Here is a 22,868-nt window from a genome sequence, read left to right as displayed (position 1 = left end):
AAATATGGGCGTTACGTGAAGCCTGCAAAGCTGTGCCGCATCTCAAGTTGATTGTGATTTATAAAAGGGAAACCGGCGTAGGACTGAGGGCGCAAGTCCGACGCCGGTACGCAGTATTTTATGAATCGGAAAATGTCTGTGCATATTTATTTGCTTTGTCCTACGTAAGCAACCTTCCCATGTGAATCCTACGCAAGGCTTTATAAATGAGGCCCCTGGTAATTATTACTGTGAAATACATCATTCTTTAACAACCCTTCTAGATGTATTTATTCTCACAAGCCATAATTTAACATACATACTGCCACCTGGTTCTATTTTTGAATCTGTGTATATTACTTGGATACTCATTAAAACATCAGTGATGCAGTTTTCTTCCACAGTGCACAAAGCCGTTCCCCTCACTTTGATAAATGGTTTACATGTGACATATTGAAAGCAGCTGAAATGAAAAGAAGAGCAAGTCGTGCGCACATCTTGATCTCTATGGTCTTAAAATATTTCCAAATAACACAACAAATAGCCAAAAGCACAAAATGATGATTTTATCATAACATTTTCCAGATGGCTGTGTTACGTAGGACAAAACCTCTCTCTCTCTCTAGTGTCCAGATTTGAATCTACATAAGCCATTCTGTCAATATGTTTGCACTGTACTGTAATAAAGACAAGTCTGTGCCACGGGGAAAACATGGACCTGTTAATTCATTAGCCACACTTTGAAGTCCTTCTCACCTTACTCCTAAACTCCATCGATGGGTTTAGTTCAGCACTTGAGACGCAAATTAAAAGCAAAGACCTTGAGGCACGGGGCCATCTGGTCCTGGCTCCACTGTAAACGTTTCATTAGCCAGATAATTATTCTATTCCCCACAGGCGTACAACTGCCTGAGGAATAAATGACCATGAGGCTGCAAATATGTACAGGTATACAATTACGACTTGTATGTGCAATACCACAATAAAGAATACATACATGCTTTTAGGTTATTTAATTTAAAAAGTAGTTTCCTATAAGTATTCAATATGAAGGCCTTTTTTTTAAGAAGTTACATTTGCATTGTACAGCTGAATTTATTTAGTCAATTAGTAGTTCCAAAGGAGAGTGCTGTCACGCCATAGTATCTGAAAAGTAAAGTAACAGCTTCTCCAGTATGGGTGGACTTTCTTATAAACAGTCTAATATTTAAGAAAAACTATTCTGGATGCATTTTGATGCCAATTCAGCCCAATTAAACCATCAATCTATCAATGTTTATTTATATAGCCCAATATCACACATGTTACATTTGTCTCAGTGGTCTTCACAGTATGTACAGAATATCAGTATGACAATACGACACCCTCTGTCCTTAGACCCTCACATCGTACAAGGAAAAACTTCTGGAGAAAACCCACAGTTTAAAGGGAAAAATGGGAGAAACCTCAGGGAGAGCAACAGAGGAGGGATCCCTCTCCCAGGACGGACAGACGTGCAATAGATGCCGTGTGTAAATTGAAAAGATATACATTTGCAACATAGGTAGTCCAAATGTTTGTAAATGTATGTGTGTATAATAGGAAGATGAATCCACGAGGATATCCATCCAGGACCTATGATCCAGGACCACAGCCACGACTCGCGATCCAGGGCTCGTGATCCAGGACACAGGACCGCAGGATCATCCATGACTCCGGATCCCGGCGTATATAGACACCAAAAAGAAAGACATTTGGGGAAGCTGGTTTAATCTGAACATGAGAGTACACAGGTATAGACAGAGAGAAGGAAGAAGTAAGATGTCCCCCGACAAACTAAGCCTATTTCAGCAAAACTAGGGGCTGAATCTAATCAGCCCTAACTATAAGCTTTATCAAAAAGGAAGGTCTTAAGAGCACTCTTAAAAACGGATAGGGTGTCTGCCGCTCGAACACAAACTGGAAGCTGATTCCACAAATGTGGAGCTTGATAAGAAAAGGCTCTGGCTCCCATTGTACTTTTAGAGACTCTAGGAACAACCAACAACCCTGCATTCTTGGAACGCAATGCCCTAATAGGACAGTAGGGTATAATGAGTTCTTTAAGGTAAGATGGCGCCTGCCCATTAAGGGCTTTGTAGGCGAGAAGAAGAATTTTAAATTCTATCCTGTGTTCTATAGGGAGCCAGTGTAAGGCAGCCAGAACAGGAGTAATGTGGTCCCTTTTCCTAACTCTGGTTAGTACACGAGCCGTAGCATTTTGAATCAGCTGAAGCGACTTGACTGACTTCTTGGTACTCCCTGATAATAAGGAGTTACAATAATCCAGCCTTGAAGTAACAAATGCATGGACTAGTTTCTCTGCATCGTTTTGAGGCAAGATATGCCTGATTTTTGCAATGTTACGTAGATGGAAGTAGGTGGTCCTTGAAATTGATTTTATGTGGGCGTTAAAGGATAAATCCTGATCAAATATAACACCAAGATTCCTTACAGTCTCACTGGAGGCCAAATTAATGCCATCCATAGTTAGTATATCTTTAGATAATTTGTTTCGTAGATTCTTCGGGCCAAGTACAATAACTTCAGTTTTGGTCGTGTTTAACATCAAAAAATGTAAGGTCATCCACGTTTTTAAGTCCTTAAGGCAGTCTTGAATTGTATTTAGATGATTAATTTCATCAGGCTTGATTGATAAATATAGTTGAGTATCATCCGCATAACAATGAAAGTTTACAGAATGATTCCTGATAATATTGCCTAACGGAAGCATATATAATGTGAACAAAATAGGTCCGAGCACTGAGCCCTGTGGCACTCCATGGCTAACTTTGGTTTGCGTGGAAGATTCATTGTTAACACGTACAAACTGAGAGCGTTCAGATAGATAGGACCTAAACCAGCCTAAAGCAGTTCCCTGTATGCCAACTAAGTGCTCTAGTCTTTGCAATAGGATATCATGGTCGATAGTATCAAATGCAGCACTGAGATCGAGCAAGACAAGAATAGAGACAAGTCCCTTGTCTGAGGCTATTAGAATGTCATTTGTGACTTTAACCAGAGCTGTCTCTGTGCTATGATGTGTTCTAAAGCCAGACTGAAAATCTTCAAATTAATCATTGTTTTTTAAGTAATCACACAGCTGTTTTGCGACCGCTTTCTCAAGAATATTTGAGAGGAACGGAAGATTAGAAATAGGTCTATTGTTGGCTAAAACCTCTGGATCGAGGTTGTGCTTTTTAAGAAGCGGTTTTATCACTGCTACTTTGAATGATTGTGGAACATAGCCTGATATGTATTGTCATACTGATATTCTGTACACACTGTGAAGACCACTGAGACAAATGTAACATTTGTGATATTGGGCTATATAAATAAACATTGATTGATTGATTGATAATAAAGACATATTCATAATATTTAATAAAGAAGTGCTAATTAATGGAAAAACTTCCTTCAACAGCTTAGTTGGAATTGGGTGTAACATGCACGTTGATGGTTTAGAAGAGAGAATCATTGAATTTAATTGTTCAAGGTTAATGGCTGAAAAGTATTCTAGTTTACTATGTAGTGTAATATTAGAACTTACGTTTCCGGGAGCTGTTGATAACACTATACTGGTCAAAGGCAAGAGGTCATTAATTTGTTTCTAAGAGTAACAATTTTATCGTTAAAAAAGCACATAAAATCATTACCGAGTGCTATGGGAACAGAAGGCTCAATCGAGCTGTGGCTCTCTGTCAGCCTGGCTTCAGTGCTGAAAAGAAATCTTGCATTATTCTTATTCTCATCTATTAATGAAGAGTAGTAGGCTGCTCTCGCTTTACGCAGTGCTTTCTTATATTCATTGAGAGTAATATGCCAAATTAAACGAGATTCTTCAAGTTTAGTGGAACGCCATATCCTTTCAAGTTGTCTAGACTTTTGCTTTATTTTACAGGTTTCGGCATTATGCCATGGAGCTAATCTATGTTGTTTTATTTTCTTCTTTTTCAAAGGAGCAACAGAGTCTAATTTTATTCGCAGCGCATCTATAGCACTATCAACAACATGATACATTTGGGGTGGTGTACATTTTGTATAAGTTTCCTCCCTTACATGCAGACATGCCATCGAGTTAAGTATTGGTGGAATCTCTTCCTTAAATGTGGCTATAGCACTAACAGATAGGTTTCTGCTGCAGGAGCTTTTGACTAATGCTTTGTAGTCTCGTAATAGTACTTCAAAAGTTACTAAGAAATGGTCGGATAAAGCAGGATTATGCGGTTCGACTAATAGTTGCTCAATTATCATTTACCAATATTGCTTTAGATGCTAGAGATCTTATGTTTAAGAGACCACATTTAATATTCCTGTTTTGTTGCACTGTAGTAGTTGTTACATGTACTTTTATTAGGTTATTATGTGTGACACCTCTATTAGGTTTTACCTTAAATTGTCCTTGGGCAGACACACACACCGTTAATATTGGGTATTTTATTGGGTTCGGGATTCCTATGGATGACTGCCTAGGAGAGAGCGCAGAGAAGCGTGTAAGACTGCAACTCCGCCTCCTGGTCTCAACTCCAGTTTGTCATGGATTAAGTCCACAAAGCCCTGAAATGTTTGCCGAAAGTAGATCTGCACCATCCAAAGAAGGATGAATGCCGTCTCTCTTAATCAGACCAGGGTTGCGTTCCAATAGTCCATTTAGCTTAGGAACCTTCCTAACGGAGTGAAATGACCCGGAAGTACGTCACTGGCAGCCATGATAAGTGCCGTTCCAATTCTCCAAATGAAAGGAAAGGAGGTTTCAAAATTCCTTTATAACCTCCTTTAGCTTAGGAACCACTGGACCTCCCTTAGCGAAAGGAGAAGAGAAAATGCTGCCCCACAATGCATTGCAGCTGCAGCATTTGCCGTCACTCAACAGTCGGCCGTTCATGGAAACAACCGATTATGACGGAGAAATTATATCATGAAAGTTACGGTGCTTATTAAGCATTTTAAAACGTATGTGGTAAGTTGCCAAAGTGCTTTGTTTTGAACGTTCATCAGTATTATAAACAAAAGGGAAATATGAACGTTAGTTTTTACTGAAATGATCAAATAAAGTCAACATTTCACAGTCTTTACTGAGCTGTGTGGAGTTTGTTCAACTTTTAAAAGATGTTTGAATGGTGATATACACAGTGATAGATGTTAAGGACTAACGTTTATAATAAATACATCTGTATTGATTTTAAGATCTTTTCATAGTTCATACAATCATACGTATTGGGATCATTTGTATTAATGTGGACCGGAGGGAGAGGGTGACGATGCATAAGTTTCACTTTCCTTTTTTATTTCAATTCCAACTTTGGTCAGGAAGAATATGTTTCTCTGTTGTCCACGTTCATAAAGCAAAGCAGCAGCATCAGAGCACGGTGCAGAGTCTCTAGATGAGTCCGCCGTTCTTATTAAACATCCATGTTGTAGTCCGCTGTATAGAAAACTGTAGTTTCCATAGTTTCCCCACAGCAGCAGACGCACATTCATGACGTCCGCTGGCGCATCATAAACACTTCGGATAGTGAAAGTGCATTCGGATTCTCTAAAGTACCGCAGTCTCTTCTCCTAAGTCCTTTTGAATTCTCCTATCCACTATCCCTTAACCCCGTGACGTTTCACTCAGAGGTCAAGGAATAGGAGATAGGGTTAGAACTTAGGAGCTGATTTTTGGATAATCAGAACGCAACCCAGGTTTTCCCCAGAAGGCTGTCCAATTATTTACGAAGCCCAAATTGTTTGCTGGGCACCACCAAGACAACCAGCGCTGAAATGATGACATGCGGCTATACATGTCATCATTGATCAGATTGGGGAGGGGACCAGAGAAGATTACGGTGTCCGAAATTGTTTTAGCATAACTACACACAGACTCCACATTAAGTTTGGTGCATTCTGATTGGTGTAAACGAACATCATTACCACCGACGTGAATAACAATCCTACTGTATTTACGTTTATTTTTAGCCAGCAGTTTAAGATGCGCCTCAACGTCGCCCGCTCTGGCCCCCGGAATGCATGTGACTGTGGAGGCTTCGGTCTCTAAATTCACGTGTGTCTCATAATAGAGCTACCAATAACCAGAGTTGGCTTCTCAGCGGGTGTCTCGCTGAGTGGGGAAAAGCTGTTAGATATGTGAACGGGTTGGTGGGGACCTGCGGGTTTCGCGTTATGCCTCTTCTGAACAGTCACCCAGTCTCCCTGCTGCTCGGGAGTTGCCGGGGAACGGCTAAGAGGAGTTCTGTTCAGTTCTGATACACTTGTGCATTGGGCGGAACAAAAACAAAACTATAAAAGGTGGGCTCATTTTATAAAAGTGGAGAGAAACACATACAAAGCCAATGTCGCTTTGTATCTGCTGGATGTGTAACACTAACCCTACCCGTAAAACACCAGTTTGCTAATGTTATCATTTAAAATTATATATTGGACAGTTATTTCAGCTTATTGTTTTGAGCTTTTCAGAATTACTTAAATAACAGTTTAGCTTTGTTGTGGACATACATGGAATAATTGATCCTCACTTACATTTCTGATTTGTACATGCCTCTTAAGGTACGTTATACTGTTTTTAATGTCTCTTTAGTGTTTGGCTCAAAATACCAAACAGATCATGCATTGTAGTATCCCATAATCCCCTCCGTTTCAAAAGTGCTGATTCTCTGTCTGTTGGTGATTGGCTAATGGTTACATAAGCCAAACCAATCGTTATGACATCATAAAGTGGCCAACATCTGATCAGCTCATTTTCAGACAGGTTTTTATATAAATGGATCGGGACAAAAAGTGAGCAAATATTTTTTCCTGAAACTTACAGAATCTCTTTACACAGAGGGGACACATGTTTATCTATAAAAGACATGAAAAAGTGAATTTTGCATAATAGGTGACCTTTACCATGCCTGAAAATGTGATGGTCAGATTACATTTGAGTTTTGCTTTATAATTCTCACAGTCCCAAGACGCGCTCTGTCATGTTTGGTGATAAGCCAGATGGCAATTAAACTTCCATTTTCTGTAAAGAATCATTATTCAAAAAGAATAAAGCGACTGGCAGTTTGGGTCACCCTGAAACCAAAACTTTCATTTTTACACAAGGAATTGTCTGATGTACAGGCTCGTCAGCCAGAGAAAGTAAGAGATTTATTTGGATCCTGTTTCCTGCTTTGAGGTCAGATTTACAATTGTAGCCTTCTTTCATGAGTATAATAACTCTTTCAGTATAGTCTCCATATAATGCTGTTATAATGTGATGCAGCTTCTAGAGATGCCATGAAACACAAGCTGTACGAACAGTTTATAATATCTTGCTAGCTTCATTCAAATACAACTCAAACTTTTTGATCTGTGGTTTTTATTGTTGTTCAGGTCAAAGTTTTTCCATCACTCGTGATTTCTCAAACATGTGTTTGGGTTCCAGCAGTCGTCACTATTGGTTCCATGAGTCTCAAGAAGTTTAACAAGGAAGAACAATTTTTCTCATGGAAATACAGATAAAATGGAAAAGTCTAGAAACTTTGTAAAAAGGACAAAAGTTCAAACGCTATGTCTTTTCTGTCTTTTAAAAATGTGAAAGTTTAAAGGTCCCATCATATGATGTTCTGGTTGTTACCCGTCCCCTTGTGCGTTATGTCGCTTGTTCTGCATGTAAACGGTCTGCAAAGTCACAAACTCTCAAAGAACACCCTGTAACAAGTAAAACTAACACAGAAAATACGTGCCTATGCTGCCCCAGTCACGAGTCCACCCCGCGAGGCCCCCAGAGCGGACAGTGTGAGGTGGATTTCCCGCTGTGTTTCCCTGGATGCTGGATATAGACCATGCCAGCAGATACCGTACACAATAGTAGACCTCAACAATGGAATTATGATCAGTAGAAATGGCCAAAACATTGGACCTTTAAATCAAAGTGCTACTATAACTGAAAAATGTGAGTTCTAAATCTAAGGCATCAAATGTGTTCAACAAGATGTCAAATTTCCATACCTCATAAAAATGATTTATTAACTTTGTAGCCATTTGAGTTTTCCCTACACATATAAGCTGGTAGTATTGAGCACATTTTCATTTCGCGCCAGCATCTCCTCATTGAGGCATGGGCAGAATTCCAATGTGACATGGGCAGATTTCATTATGGTTTAGGTAAAGGTTTCCCTACGACAAAGTTGTATATATTTTTCTCTAACTCTAGGACCAATGGAAACCCCAGAAATGTTTTACTTTTTGCTGCCAAGGACAATGTACAATCCCATTCCCAACTAATTGAAAGCAATGCAAATAGCCAAACCAAATGTTTTCACACAATTCTGATTACTTTATTTTCTTTAAAAACCACAGATCCACTATATTAGTACAATAAGGTTAGTTAATGTCAAACTTAATAAAGAGTACAGCAAAATGGACACGTTAAATCAAAAGGTAACAGCACAGAGAGGCAGACAGCCACAAATGCAATCAAATACAGTTTTCCCCACAGTATCCGTCCATTTATTTAGGAGGAAATCTAATTATATCGACCACAAAGCAGAGTTTGACCAAAACGAGAGGATTCATTGATTATTTTTCTTCCAACAGAACAAGGTTCCCCAATGCAGAGTTGATGTAACAGTCTTCAGGATGCAGCTTCCTGATTGGATGGTCAACAAAGTGTCTTTTCCCGGCTGATCTCCACTGATATGATGAACGAAGAGAGAAAGGAGAGAGCCTGGGGTTCAGGGATACCAGAAGTTGGCTGTGGAAGAGGTGAGAGGTTCAGTAAGTTCAAGATAATAACTCGGCGGTCCATGGTGGATAATAAAAGCGAAGATGAGAAGTGGCGTGCTGATTCAATTAAACGTTTTTATTAATGCTCCTTCTTTGTTGTTATTCAAGGCCATCGTTCCAATGGCTATAACTCAAGGATGACACTGACACTTAAAAATGGATTACGAAAGAGTCTGGCAGACTTCTGTAACCAATGAAAGATAATAACATACCTACCGTATGAGAGAACAGTGGGAGCTTTACACAAGTAAATTGGGCATATCAATGACATGAAGGCCCTGTTAACACTTGGCACTAAAATCAGTTCTGGGTGGTCTGATTATAAGTTGGTGACTCTAAGTACAGGTGCGAATACACCCAAAGCGGATGCTTCAGAATCCGCAAAACACTCAATCTTCACATTGGGTGCCAGAAAGTCCCCAATGGTGCTTATTAGGAGGCAGTTCTTTCCTATCACCAGGTAACTCCCAACTAAAATGTGGACCTACATTGGCAAGCTTTATTGGCTCTTAGAGGAATGGCTCTGCCATTGGAAGAATACGGACAGGGTCTTAATGAATGGTTAAACTTAGACAGATTGTTTGTATTCTTTATATGCAAGTTTGAAAATACCTGACCCTTTTATTAATATAAACATAAAGCAACACTACAGAATATTCCTATCTTTTTATACTTTTATTTTAGTGATAGTCGTTGCTTTATCTTAAACGTATTTTCTTCCCTGACTGTTGACTTCGCTATCATAGAAGACTCCCCTCACATTAAAGCAATATTTAGGCAACATTTTAATAGCCTGACTGACTGCCACACGTATGCACAGAGTTGGTTTAAATATCCCTGTTGAAAAATAATATCTTGAACCTTTGTGTTATGGGTATATATACGCCAAGGAGATTATGTTCTCAGGATGTTGGAAGTAAGGTGTAGCATGGGGCCACGAGAAAAAAACGTCATCATAGGGCAGATACACAAATTATGATTGAATATTATGAACTTCATGAGCTTGGGGCATTCATGTGTCGTTGGAATAATGTGATCATTTGGTTCCAGACAGGAAACGGGTATTCAAATGTTGTTCAAACGCTCTGAGCAATACAAACACACAACTTCTTTCTTGAGTCAGTCAAAATCCACTTAACACAGGAAACTGGACCATCGGAAGAGCAAGTTAATGCACCATTGGATTTGGCAACGCTTTTCTTTTATGTAATACATTTATTTTTTTGCATTACATTTTGTATCAATTTATTAATCTTTTAATGGTGAACTTAAGCCCTAACCTTAATCATTATTATATGTTTACCTACAGGTGGCTATAAAACAGGAGGTTCATGTTCCAATTATCCAAGGTGTTTTGAAGCACCAATGTATATTTAGCTGTATGCAAACTTGTTGTGTAGCCTTATGGTCAAATGTAAATGTGCAACTTTCGAGAGATAAAATTAAAAGCGAGTAGGATAAATACACTTAGTGAGTAGTGCTTGCTTTTAAATGTACATTACATGTCTGAATAGGGCCCTGGAGGACAAGTCTAAATAAGAACAAACTGTATGTCTAGTGGAGGATTAAATTAGATAGGTAATTAAAAGAGCGTGTAGGAAAAACCTACTTTAATTTTCTGATGAATAATGTTTGTTTATTACTGATGGCAGATCATAGCTAGTTTTCATGGCTTCATAACTACATCACTGGAATATATGATGTAGATTATAGGGCAATGGTTGAGAGGCATTTATATACACTAAGTGTTTTAAATGACATAATCTATTTTCCTTCAAAGGAAGCTGTCGGATCTTTCCTACCTGACGGGGTTTAGTAACTGATCATCTTCTTAATTGCGTCAAAGCACTTCCACTTGTCTGGGATGTAGAAAGGTTCAAAGATGTGAGGGAAGGGGGTGTCATAACCGCAGACCCTGCTGATGGGAGCCTCCAGGTTTAGGAAGCACTCTTCCTGCAAGGGGTAGAAAAAAAACACAGATGAGGACAAATACTCTCAGCATTAGTTGAATGTTTAAAGATATTTCATGCAGGCAGAGAAGTCAAGCTAACATGTTCACACTACAACAGATTTGATGTTTGACACAGTCTGAGAGAAAGAAGGCATTCATGTAGGCTGCTGCAGACACGAGTATGTTCACATCATCAGTTTGCAACACGGTAAAAAGATATGTGATATTGGCAGAAAAACATAAAAGAACATTATCAAATGCTTGATCCAGAACGGATCAAAGAACTTGCCCTGTCTGATTAATATGCTCAAAGTTGACATTTTTCGGGCAGGTGCTCAGTACATTTGGCCAAGGTTCAAAACAAGCAATGACTCGTGTCTCCATGGTGCCTTTTGACCTCTCCCCATGGAGACAAAGCACAATGAAGTTTGACAAAACAGTACAAATGGGACAAACCCCCCGAAGAGTTAAATGAACACACTTGAACGTGTGCAAAGATTTGCAGAAAAAGACCTGGAGTACCCTCTTTTAGATGTAATAGACCCGCAAACAACTCAAGCTACCACAACAAAGGCATACGTGTTGACTGTGAGGAAGTTGCATACTGTAGCCTGTCTGACAGAAAACAGATTTTGACCTGTTTCTTGCAACACTGCCAGCATCACAAACTCAGCCATCCACGTTATCCTGCAGTAAGAACCCAGCCATAAAAGAGTTTGGCATTTGGCAGGGCTTGAATGTTTTAAACTATGTTTTCTTAATACCATAACAATATCTGGCAGAGTCCATGAGGATGTCAGTGTTGATGAGGAGCTGTGATACCTTTAAAGCACACAAATAACACATGACTTTGTGGGTGAGCATTTGCTAAGTGGCAATACAGAAATTACAGTCATCATTTTCTCATACACCAAATGTGTATTGGACAAATGAAGTGACAGGGAATCCCGTTAGTTATTTTAAAGTCTATTCTGAAGGGAAGCCATATCATATTTGTTGAGACACGAGGGCAGCATATCTGCCTACAAGTGTTCCGTTAAATGCCTAAGTAAGATCATCTATCAGTACAGAACAACACCTTGTTAAAGAGCTCAACAATAACAGCTGCAGCCCCCCCCCCCCTTGAATAGTCAAAAATTAAAAACAGAACACTTTCAACCTAGGACACGTTCCATGTTTTCTTATGCTCAAATGTTTTTAATAAAGGAGGGTTTGTTCAAGTACATGGGATTTATTGTTTTGTTGCTATACTGTGGTATTGGTATCTAAAACTAGTGGAATTTAACTGGTATTTGTATGGACTACTTGAGTACTTAGTCATTATTGAGTTCAAATCAGTAAAGTTTTCTTAACAATAATTATTGGCACAAAATCCTGTAAACAGAGGCCAGAAGTCAGAGGTTAGGTGCCAGTAAGAATTCAATCCAAAAACAAGGGGGAGCTGCACCCGTTCTTGAAGCTTGAATACCATTTGAAGAAACCAACCTTATGTTTTCTTCACTGCTCTGTCTCAGCCTTCCTTGTGGACTTCTGAACAACCTGAGATTGATTCTCTCCGGCATGCACTAAAAACAGCGGCTGTACTACTGGTGACCTGAAAGACTTATCTTTGCATGTCAAAGTATTTTCTCCTTTCATGTGCTGATAAATGTCCATGGCCTTGGGGTCTATGAAGCGCAGTAAAAGTCAGGTTCAAATTAAAAGTATATGCGAGTAGAGAAAATAAAGACAGTGGTTCTAGATTGTGTACAGTGTCATTGAAGAGTGATGCTACGTTATGCTTCAGACGTGTTTTTGCGTTTGCTGCTAATACAGCCCCCAGGCAGAACATGAGATCATTAAGACGGTTCAATCTTGTTTAAAACATTATTCAGACGTGATGCATGCCATGCCTGGCAGCTAGCCAACACATACAAAAGCATATTTATTGGGCAAAGTTCTCTCTCATTTGATGGAAACATACAAACCAATGTTTGAATTGAACAGGAGTGTACTTGAATAAACAGGGCTTGGAGCACAGCTGGATGTGGCATCTACTTTGAATTACTGTCAGGCAGATGGAAACCTCTCCTAACTGACCAAAATGAACACCACAAAGTACATTGCGTTTCTGTTATCTTTGTCTATGGATGAAAGTGACAATACAATCCATATTAATTTAGATTATAACTTCAAGATCTATTCTCTGCCCAACTACAGACAACCAGTCAGACAGTACCAGGGAGTTTGCCCTTTTGTCTGGATCACATCTGTAATCTCCTTTAAATACATTGACTGGAAGTGGGAGAAAAGTACAGTAGTCTGCCACCACAGCTGGACAGAGAATGGCCACACAACTCAGAGTTCATTCAAATCGGTATTTATCTTTTGGGAAGTGCATCATTATGTGTAATATACTTAAATGTCAGAATAGAAATATGTCATCCTGGCAGTGCCAAATCACTTGCGTTTTGCATTAGACATAAAGTGATATTGATTCTCCCATATTTTGTCAAAAACACCAGCAGATGAGGGGTTGCAATCAGAGGATGGGGAAGTGCCAATATCAGCTGCAGTGAAGATAGACGCTGCTTGGCCGAGGTACATTTTTCACGGAAAGATTTAAGAGGCTTTTAGTGGAACTTAACCACTATTCAATTTCTCCAAAATAAAGGTGATCTTCTTTTTTTTTGCAACATAACTTTTTTAGTGAGTTACTCAGATGAGTACCAGGAGACAGCGTTTGGTACTCACCCCACACGAAGCGTGGTCCTCCTCAGTGTCTCCTTCACTGTCCTCTATTTATACTTCTTGCATGCTAGATGATGAAGATGATGAAGATGCACCTCCCTGTCTCTTTTTAAGCCTCCAATTTGCTTTCTCCAAAACTTGTTGCCAAAACTGTGAAGTCCTTGCATTTCCTGAGGCCAAGTTCAAGGATCAAATACTAAGAAATGATCACATGACTTGAAGTCATATCTGATTTCAGATGTGGGAAGTTACTACTCAGCCGCCCGTATCATCACCAGAACTCCTTTCATTAATCATATCACTCCGGTTCTCCAACAACTCCATTGGCTCCCCGTTAAGCAGCGCATAGACTTCAAAGTGCTGCTCCTCACCTTCAAGGCCCTTCACACTCTCGCACCTCCATATCTGTCTGAGCTCCTTCACATCTACACTCCCTCTCGTACTCTCCGATCCTCCTCTGCCTTCCAACTCTCTGTACCTTCTGCCCGCCTGATCACCATGGGGTCACGAGCCTTCAGCCACTCTGCCCCCCATCTCTGGAACTCTCTCCCACAAGACATCCGCAATATGGACTCACTCCCAACCTTCAAATCCAGCCTGAAAACACACCTTTTTAAACTGGCATATTCAATTTCTTAATCTCTGCTAAACTGATTGTTGTTTTTAATGTTTTAAGTCTTGTATTACTGTGTGCTCTTCTTTAATTATGCTCTGTAAGGTGTCCTTGAGAGTTATGAAAGGCGCCCATAAATAAAATGCATTATTATTATTACTAAGTACACTTCTTCAAGTACTCTACTTAAGTACAATTTTGAGATATTTGTATTTTACTTGACTTTGATCTAATTTGTAAAATTACCACACACACACACACACACACACAACACACACACACACACACACACACACCACACCACACACACACACACACACACACACACACACACACACACACACACACACACACACACACACACACACACACACACACAACACACACACACACACACACACACACACACAACACACACACACACACACACACACACACCACACACACACACACACACACACACACACACACACACACACACACACACACACACACACACACACACACACACACACACACACACACACACACACACACACACACACACACACACACACACACACCACACACACACACACACACACACACACACACACACACACCAACACACCAGGGCTGTGCATCTTCACTGGTCTCACGATTCGATTACGATTATCCTGTCAACGATTTGATTCAATTCGATATCCCGATGCATACCAATACGTTGCATCCTCAATTTTCTATATTACTGCACATGGCTTATTTTTCATCAATTCATTATTTTTTCACTCTCTTTTTATTATTTAGAAAGTGCTTCAGAAATCAATAACATAAATGTCTTGACATTAATTTATAAACCAAAATAAATGAATTGTATAGGTCTAGCCTCCTTATATCCGTGTGTGAAGTTGTTCCATCCTCAAAAACAAAAAAATAATGTTTCTGCAGTCTAGCTGCAGCTTCTAGCAACGGCCTTCTGTTAAAGAAAGAACATTGAATGTCCTGAATGTGGCATCACNACACAGGACTTGAGTCTGAACACAGCAGACAACAGGAGTATTTACAATAGCATATACAAACAAAAATACTGCATGTGGGTGCACACTCACATTCTCTGTCTTACTGTTACATAAATCCCATGAATGTATGAGATTAAGTTAGCTTAATTATATCTCAGTGATTAAGTGAATAATAAAGTTTCTATCGGGTCACTATCAGCCTGTCACTCATTATTTTCAGGGAGGGGGCGGGGTTTGGAGGAGCGGGGTTTGGAGGAACGGAGAGGAGACGGTGATTGCGGAAGCTTTTTTCCTCCTGCCTTCACAAACTTTACACACGTATATATCGTCTGAACATTGCTAGAGGACATTCATACTTTGCAATCCAAGACTTAATTAAATCCACCAAAAACCTGACATGATTGTAACGCGATTATTTTTGAAAAACATAAATCCTTGGCTGTGTCTCTGAGCCGCAGCGACACGGAGTGATTCAGAGCGGGTCCTTCTGCTGTTGGTTCTGGACCGGTGTTCTTGTGTTGGTGGATAAAGCAGACTGCTCCGTGTTGCTGTGCCGCTGTCACGTCTGTTCCCTGACCCCTGCGTCACCGACCGACTTGATATTAAAGTGACAGAAAAAAAAAAACGTTATAGTAAAGCCGCGGCCGGAAAATCAGGAAGCAACGTTACCACGCTATAACCGATTATCTTCCGTCACTGCATCGATACCGAATCGTCCGCATCGCATCGTAGAAACGATTATTTTCAACACCCCTACCACACACACGCCATGTACACAGGGGAGTAGGGCTGTACAATTTAATCGATCCTGCGATATATATCGATATTTAGTTTTCCGAGAAAGTATCGATATTTCAGCCGCGGGTATCGATACATTAAGTCTGATAACTGTGTTCGTTATTCTCGCGTCCAGGAGAGAAGCTTTAAAAAGGAGACTAATTGAGTCTGAGAATGTTCAAATGTATACTTTAATTAATAAAAAGCTCGGTAATGTTACAAGCAGAAGATGGTTCAGTCAGAAAAACAGCGGTGTTCTGGCTCTCGTGAGCGAAGGGAGCGAGCTCCACCTTTCCAGCTGTTAAATATCCTCTGCTGGCTCCTCCCCGTGTGCCGGTTTGGCGCTGCTGGGGGCCGGCCCTCCACATCTCCAATGTTCGTTGTTGCGCATTACAGAGGATTCAGACATTGTACATTAAATATATAACTAAACACAACGTTTCTCCTCCTCCTTTCATTACTTTTCATTTAATACATTTTAAATGCTGTAATCAATACTCCAAAAATACCTCACGGCTGGTATCATTTCCGGATGTTGTCTCATGCTACCCACGTCTGTAAACAAACTTATTCAAACAAACTGTACTTTCATTTAATATTCAGCAATAATAATATCTCGACGTCTATAGTTGTAGTGTTGAAATCAGTAGGTTTCGGTGTGCAACACTCCGTGTCATATCGCTACTTAATTCACCTCTATAGTAAATGGTATATTAGCCACATGCTAAATGCTAACCGGAGATTAAGGATTTTCAGAATAAAAACGTAACAACTGGTTGTGCACAAGAACTTCTGGTTTCTCAGTATAAAACAGCATTTAAACTGACGGTATGTTTAAGGTACTTTATGCCATCAAAACATTGATTTTAATTTCTAACAAGTCCCATTCAAGTCCCCCGTGTTCCGCCACCTGCTGCACCTTTAAATTCTCCATTGTCCATTGTGATACTGCACTTTATGTACTTAGGTTTCAAAGGTTTGTAAGCTACAGTTTGCACTGTTTCAATAAATGAAACTAATTTTCTCACCACATCTTTTGATTCATTTTGTCCAGCATTTGCAAGCTGTAGACTCTCTGTCGGAGCCATATATTGTATAATTGATGCTTTCAGTTGAATTAATTCAATGGAACACTCACAAGATGTCACCAAAATCACACTGTCCCTTTAATATCTTTCAGAAAATTATATAAGTGTATCGAATTATATCGAATCTTATCGTTGGCTGAATATCGTGATATATATCGTATTGCGAGCTGAATATCGTGTATCGTATCGTGAGATTAGTGTATCGCTACAGCCCTACAGGGGAGCAATACTGTATTTACCTAGCTATCTTAATTAATGTCATCCATCTGAACTAAATCACAGACTTCATTCATCATTCATCCATGGCATGCATTCTCTCTCTTTATATACAGAGTCAGGTTAAAGAAGTAGAAATACACAAAACGTACCGTAGGCAGATGACAAACGCATAATGTGTCTGCCTTTGAAATCAGTGGACCCACTTTTCCGAGCAACTCGTCGAACACGTCTTTGCTCATCCTGAAGTACTGCTGAAACAGTACATCATCCAGACGGAGCTCTTGGACTAGAACGTGGTATTCCCCCCATTGCAGACGTTTTCTGAGTATCGGATGTACCCAACAGCGACGCACACTACATGGCCTCCTGCGAGACATTGCATACACTAAAGCCACCCTTGCTACTACACTTGCCCGTGCTACCCTTGCTACAAAACCGGCATCCATTTTGGCAATAGTGGAGAAGAACCGGGCTTTTCCTTTTTTGCTATGTCGGGGGCGGGAGATTCATGTGATTGGTTGTTGGTCGCATTGACTCCCCAAGCTTCAGACATGCCCACCGCCAAGCGTCAACGCACGCCGCTGTGTGGACGGTCCGTAAGACACAGAAGATTTCAGAAGATTTGTCCTGGGTTTAGGTGACAGTAGATGGCCTGATGTAGCTTGTCTAGTCTTATGAAGGTAGGAAAAGACTATTGAGTGGATCAAGCTTTTGGCTATTGGGCAACTGACGGGATTGACCAGAAGAAGACCACTGTTATACATTCTCCTTACCCAACATGGTGGTTCCTGTATCCAATACTCACGGCCCGTCCACACAGCGGCGTGCGTTGACACTTGCCGGCGGGCGTGTCTGACACTCGACCAACAACCAATCACATGAATCTCCCGCCCCAGACACACAAGCACGCGGTTTGATTGGCTAGAGCTTGTACTGGCATATGATTCGATTGGCTGACGCCTCCGTCGGGACGTCAAAAGTTGAACATTGCTCAACTTTTGAAGCGAGCAACGCCAGCAACGCTCCACGTCGCTTCCCAAAATTCAGTTCGGCTAAAAGTGACATCACCCCATTCAAAGTGAATGGGCAGAAGCGTTGGAAGCTTCAACGCACGCCACTGTGTGGACGGGCCGTCAGGGTTGGGTTGTAACGGAATACATGTAACGGCGTTACGTAATCAGAATACAAAAATCATGCAACTGTATTCAGCTCGCGTTACATTTGAAAAATGAGTAATCTGATTACAGTTACTTTCGTAAACCTGAAGTGAATACATTTTGGATTACTTATTGGAAATATTTCCTCACAACATTTAATATTCCTTATTAAAAGGCACAGCCGAATCATCACAGCGCACAAACTAGGCTACTGTGAGTGTCACGGATATGAATTCATAGATCAAGGCAGACTGGTGCACAGAGTCTCCTGTTTTGCCGATCCGGTGCTTAAACAAATATAGCTCTACACCCCTGGCCGACATGTCCTTAAAATGAAGTCCGAGTTCGACATTTTAATTCATGTCCTGCCAACACTGGCAGGACAGAATGCGACACGCCCGTTCTAAGCCGTGTCCCTCACTCCTCACATCCCAAGCTGCATCCCCAAAAAGTGTATTATGTTGTTGCATCGTTTCAGATATTATTTCAGTTGTGCTCTTGATACGCCATTAAAACAGTAAAAACACGTTCAGTTTCCTTTTGCTTTTTGTGTCTCCTGTTCACCAAAAGATACCCATCTGTGATGGAAAAAGAAAGTAATCCAAAAGTAATCTAAAAGTAATCTGATTACGTTTTTAAGACACGTAACTGTAACTGTATTCGGATTACTTTCAGAGCCATGTATTCAGTAATCAGTAACTGATTACATTTACAAAGTAACCCTCCCAACCCTGCCAATACTCAAGTCTTTTAATAAAAACCTCCTTGTCTATAGGAGGTGTGTGGCGCAGTGGATAGAGTGTTGGTGTTCGGATCAAGGGAGCACAGGTTCAAACAGCATGTCGTTGTGTCCCTGGGCAAGACACTTCACCCCAAATTGCTCCTGTGGGGATTGCCCACAGTATTGAGTATGTAAGTCGCTTTGGATAAAAGCGTCTAAAAAGTAACATGTAATGTATAAACACAGCCCTTTGAAGACAGTTTAGTGTATCTTCGGATGGAGACATATTTAGGAATGGACTGCCATAACTTTTAAAGATTGACGCAGCGGGACTGCTTCTCATTCAGACAAGCCTGACGGGCAACTAGACGTCTGAGAAGGCATTTGTGGCACAACACATGTAAGCATATTTAGGGGACTCTAACTAGGCTACAGTGGAGTCCGAGCTGTTTCAAGCATGACCCAGAACTGTACCACATCTCAGTGGGGCATGCTGGGGTGGATGTTGGACTCTGCCAGTTTAAATTACATGCTATAGGGAAGCATTGGTTTTAATATCATGCAATCCAAGGGCCCTACAGAGAACTCTGAGACCCCCCTGAGTGGCCGTGCTATATTAAATGCAGTGTCAAATATGGCCATGTGGAGAATAAACTTATGTTAGGATAAATGTTGCATCCAGTAAAAGCTTTTCTTTACTTGGTATGTCAATTGCACTTTGTTAACTGTTCTACGCAGACAAGAGTTCTTGTTATTCAAACTGGTCACATTTACACATTTTAATTGTTTATTTGACAATAAATAGAAAACATGTTTTCTTCAATATCAAAGAATCTGCATTCCTTTTTGGAATCTGAACTAGTCAATTATGTTGTGGTTTGGAGATTCAGGGAGGGGCAGTGAATCACCATTCCTATCTGTATATCCTTGAGGTCCAGGCAAGCATTGTCTCAAGCGACATCTAATTCAACCATAACCTGTCCAGTCATCAGCCAAACAGTCAGGACAGGGCCAGCCAATATCACATCATTACATCACCTGGGCTTAAAGCCAAAGCTTGATAAAGGAAACTTCACAAGCCCTTATTAAGCCCCTTTGTTCTTTACACAAAAGGGGAACGTTCATAAATGGATTTTCGAAGACCTTTCAAGGCTTCAGCTGGATAGGTGGTAGCTGAAGCCATTCCTTTTTTCACAAATAATAGACTAAAGTGCTCCCACACAACAGTGCTTAGACTATACAGGCTTTACTGATAACCAGTTTCTCTTTTTGTCCCTTGAAGGTTACCAGACCACACTGGTAAACAAGACAATGTCATGTTAACTAGGACCTTTAACATCCACACTGCTGATGTGAATGGTGCACTTCCACCATTCCATTAGTCTCCAAGGCTGCTACTTTAATAACTTAATTTCTACATTTTTCAGGGGCTCAGCAGTCAGACTCAACCTGTCAACACAGACTAATTGTAAGCCAAGTAAACAAAATGAAACACTGCTTGGCTTACAGCTTGATTTTTGGCTGCTTGAGAAAGACCAATATCAAATACTAGCACATTATCTGTAGTGTTGCTAAAGATTTGTTTTGGGTTGAACTGTCAAATTGTTTGGAAAAATAATGAATGTACTCTTCCAATATCAGAGTAGCACATGATAACAAAAGGCCCTACATAGCTGTGTACATGACAGGATGTATGATTACCTAGAAGAGCATCAGGACTGTTTTAGGCATATGATAGCTATGTGATTAACATGATGATTCAGTCTCTATGGGGATAGACATATGACAAGCATGATCATTTCGGACATGGGTCTTAGCTAATCTGAACTAAGCATAGAATACTGCTTTGAACCGGTATACATGTATCTTGTGACTGTGATACACCCTCTCTTGTATGTAAAGCATCTGAAGGACACTGTTCTGGAACTAGTTGTCCCATAAGCTCTGTAGGTGATGACTACTTCCATTCTTGCAAGGATAATAAATACATGTATCCTGATATTGAAGATCATGCCGGTGACGAGTGATATTTTTCCAACAAAATTCAATTGAGAAAGAAGCTCTGAGATTATCAGGCACTTTCATCCTTCCAGTTATGGCGCAAGGCAAATCTTGATATCCACAAACTAAAGCAGAAAAGACCTGCTTTAGTCCCAAGAGCTTGAAATTGGCTCAACGCAAAAAACACTAAATGCTTCACTTAGAAAGGAATTACTTTTTGGGTATTAAAGGGTACTGAGGGTTATCATACATTTTATTTGTTAGGAAGCCAAAATAAGCATATCTCTTTGTCTTTGAAGAAGTAATATATATTATATAATGTAGTGTTTAACAACGTGATTGAGGTGAAGATGCATCCTTTAAAAACAGTACAGCAGTGTATCTGAGGCTATGTGAATACCGCAGATAGAAGGCAATCAGTGAACACACCAACAACTTACATCACCCGTACACAATGTGAAAACGTGGAAATGAGGACGATGAGTCATCGGCCATTCAAGCCCTCTCTGACAGAGGAGAGTGCAACGTCTGACTGGCAGTAAACGAGGAGAGGATCGATTTTCTTGTCCTGCTCCAACTGAATTCATACACATTAACAAGTAAAAGGCTCCAGGTAATAAATGCAGTGTTGTGCATACACTTACGGCCCCTACACACGGTGGTGTGCGTTGCCGCTTGGCGGTGGGCGTGTCTTGAGCTTGGGGAGTCAACGCGAGCAACACGACCAACAACCAATCACGTGAATGTGCCGCCCCGGACATACAAAGCAAAGCATTCATGCTACATCCATGCTAGCTAAATATACTGTCTATGCTTGCTAGCTGTCCATTCAAACGAAGTACACTGGATATAAACTCCCCAAACAAGCGAAAACCTACCAGTTTCCCCCACTGTCTCTGCCACCTCCCCCATGCCTGGCTCCTCCGGTTTGTATCCCTGTATGTAAAGAGGGACTGGTCATAGAGTACCGGGTGATTCCCTACCGCCACGATAATTTTCTCCTCCATTTGTTGACATATGGGAAATAACTGCGGTCTGGCTCTCCCAACATACACGCGGTTTGATTGGCTAGTGCTTGCACTGTCAGATTTTCATACGAGGGATTTGATTGGCTGACGCCTCCGTCGAGGCGGCAAAAGTAGAACATTGCTCTACTTTTGCAGCGAGCACCGTGAGAGAAGCTACGCTTTGCTCCCACAATGCAGTTCGGCGAATCGTGACGTCACCCCATTCAAAGTGAAGGGCAGAAGCATTGAAGCGGCAACGCACGCCGCCGTGTGTAGGGGCCGTTTGTCCCATGAATTGTAAAGTGGCAGATATTCAGAGGGGAGTTGCATTCACTGCTCACATGGAGAAAACACCCCACATACTGAAGAGAATTATCTCACCACACACAGATAGATATAATTAGGATGATGAGAAGGGGAAGGCTTTTAATTTAGTCATGCATCGCACTTAGCTCAGAATTGGTCATCGGCTGTCTCTGGCACGTCTTTGTTACAGTGTCAAGGCCTTTTGTATTGGCAGCAACACACAATATTTCAGGCACCTTATATGGATAGTTAGACCCACTGTATCAACACTCTCAGAGCTCTCAAACTTACAAAACACTGTAGAGAACTAATGGAGGTGCTACTCTGTAGAATCGAATTACTTATACAGTGTTTACTTATATTTAGAATAATTTTTCCCTCCATTTTGTTAAGAGACTCCACAACTAATCAACAAGTGATTTGAAAGACAAATAATAGACAACAATTTTAATAATAATGAATTGTTGAATTAACTTTTCATGTAAAATAAAATTGCCATTTTCTGCCTTTCAAATATGATGATATCCTGCTATTTCAGCAAATGTTTTT

At 40.5% G+C, this 22,868-nt stretch overlaps 1 protein-coding gene across 1 annotated transcript in view; it reads right to left on the bottom strand.

Annotated features, from left to right (window-relative positions):
• Positions 1 to 8,279: 8,279 nt before the first annotated feature.
• The window catches only part of bckdhb (branched chain keto acid dehydrogenase E1 subunit beta), a 95,332-nt gene continuing 80,743 nt past the window's right edge, over positions 8,280 to 22,868 (bottom strand). The window contains exons 10-11 of the mRNA XM_034103122.2: positions 10,554 to 10,704; positions 8,280 to 8,719 (exon numbers count right to left, since the gene is read on the bottom strand). Coding sequence (XP_033959013.1) covers positions 10,564 to 10,704 — 141 coding nt within the window. The 3' untranslated portion in view covers positions 8,280 to 8,719; positions 10,554 to 10,563. The remainder of the gene's footprint in view (positions 8,720 to 10,553; positions 10,705 to 22,868) is intronic.

The sequence above is a fragment of the Pseudochaenichthys georgianus genome, chromosome 16 (assembly GCF_902827115.2).
Source record: "Pseudochaenichthys georgianus chromosome 16, fPseGeo1.2, whole genome shotgun sequence".
Classification (NCBI taxonomy): Eukaryota; Metazoa; Chordata; class Actinopteri; order Perciformes; family Channichthyidae; genus Pseudochaenichthys; species Pseudochaenichthys georgianus.
This window is presented reverse-complemented; position numbering and strand designations above follow the sequence as displayed.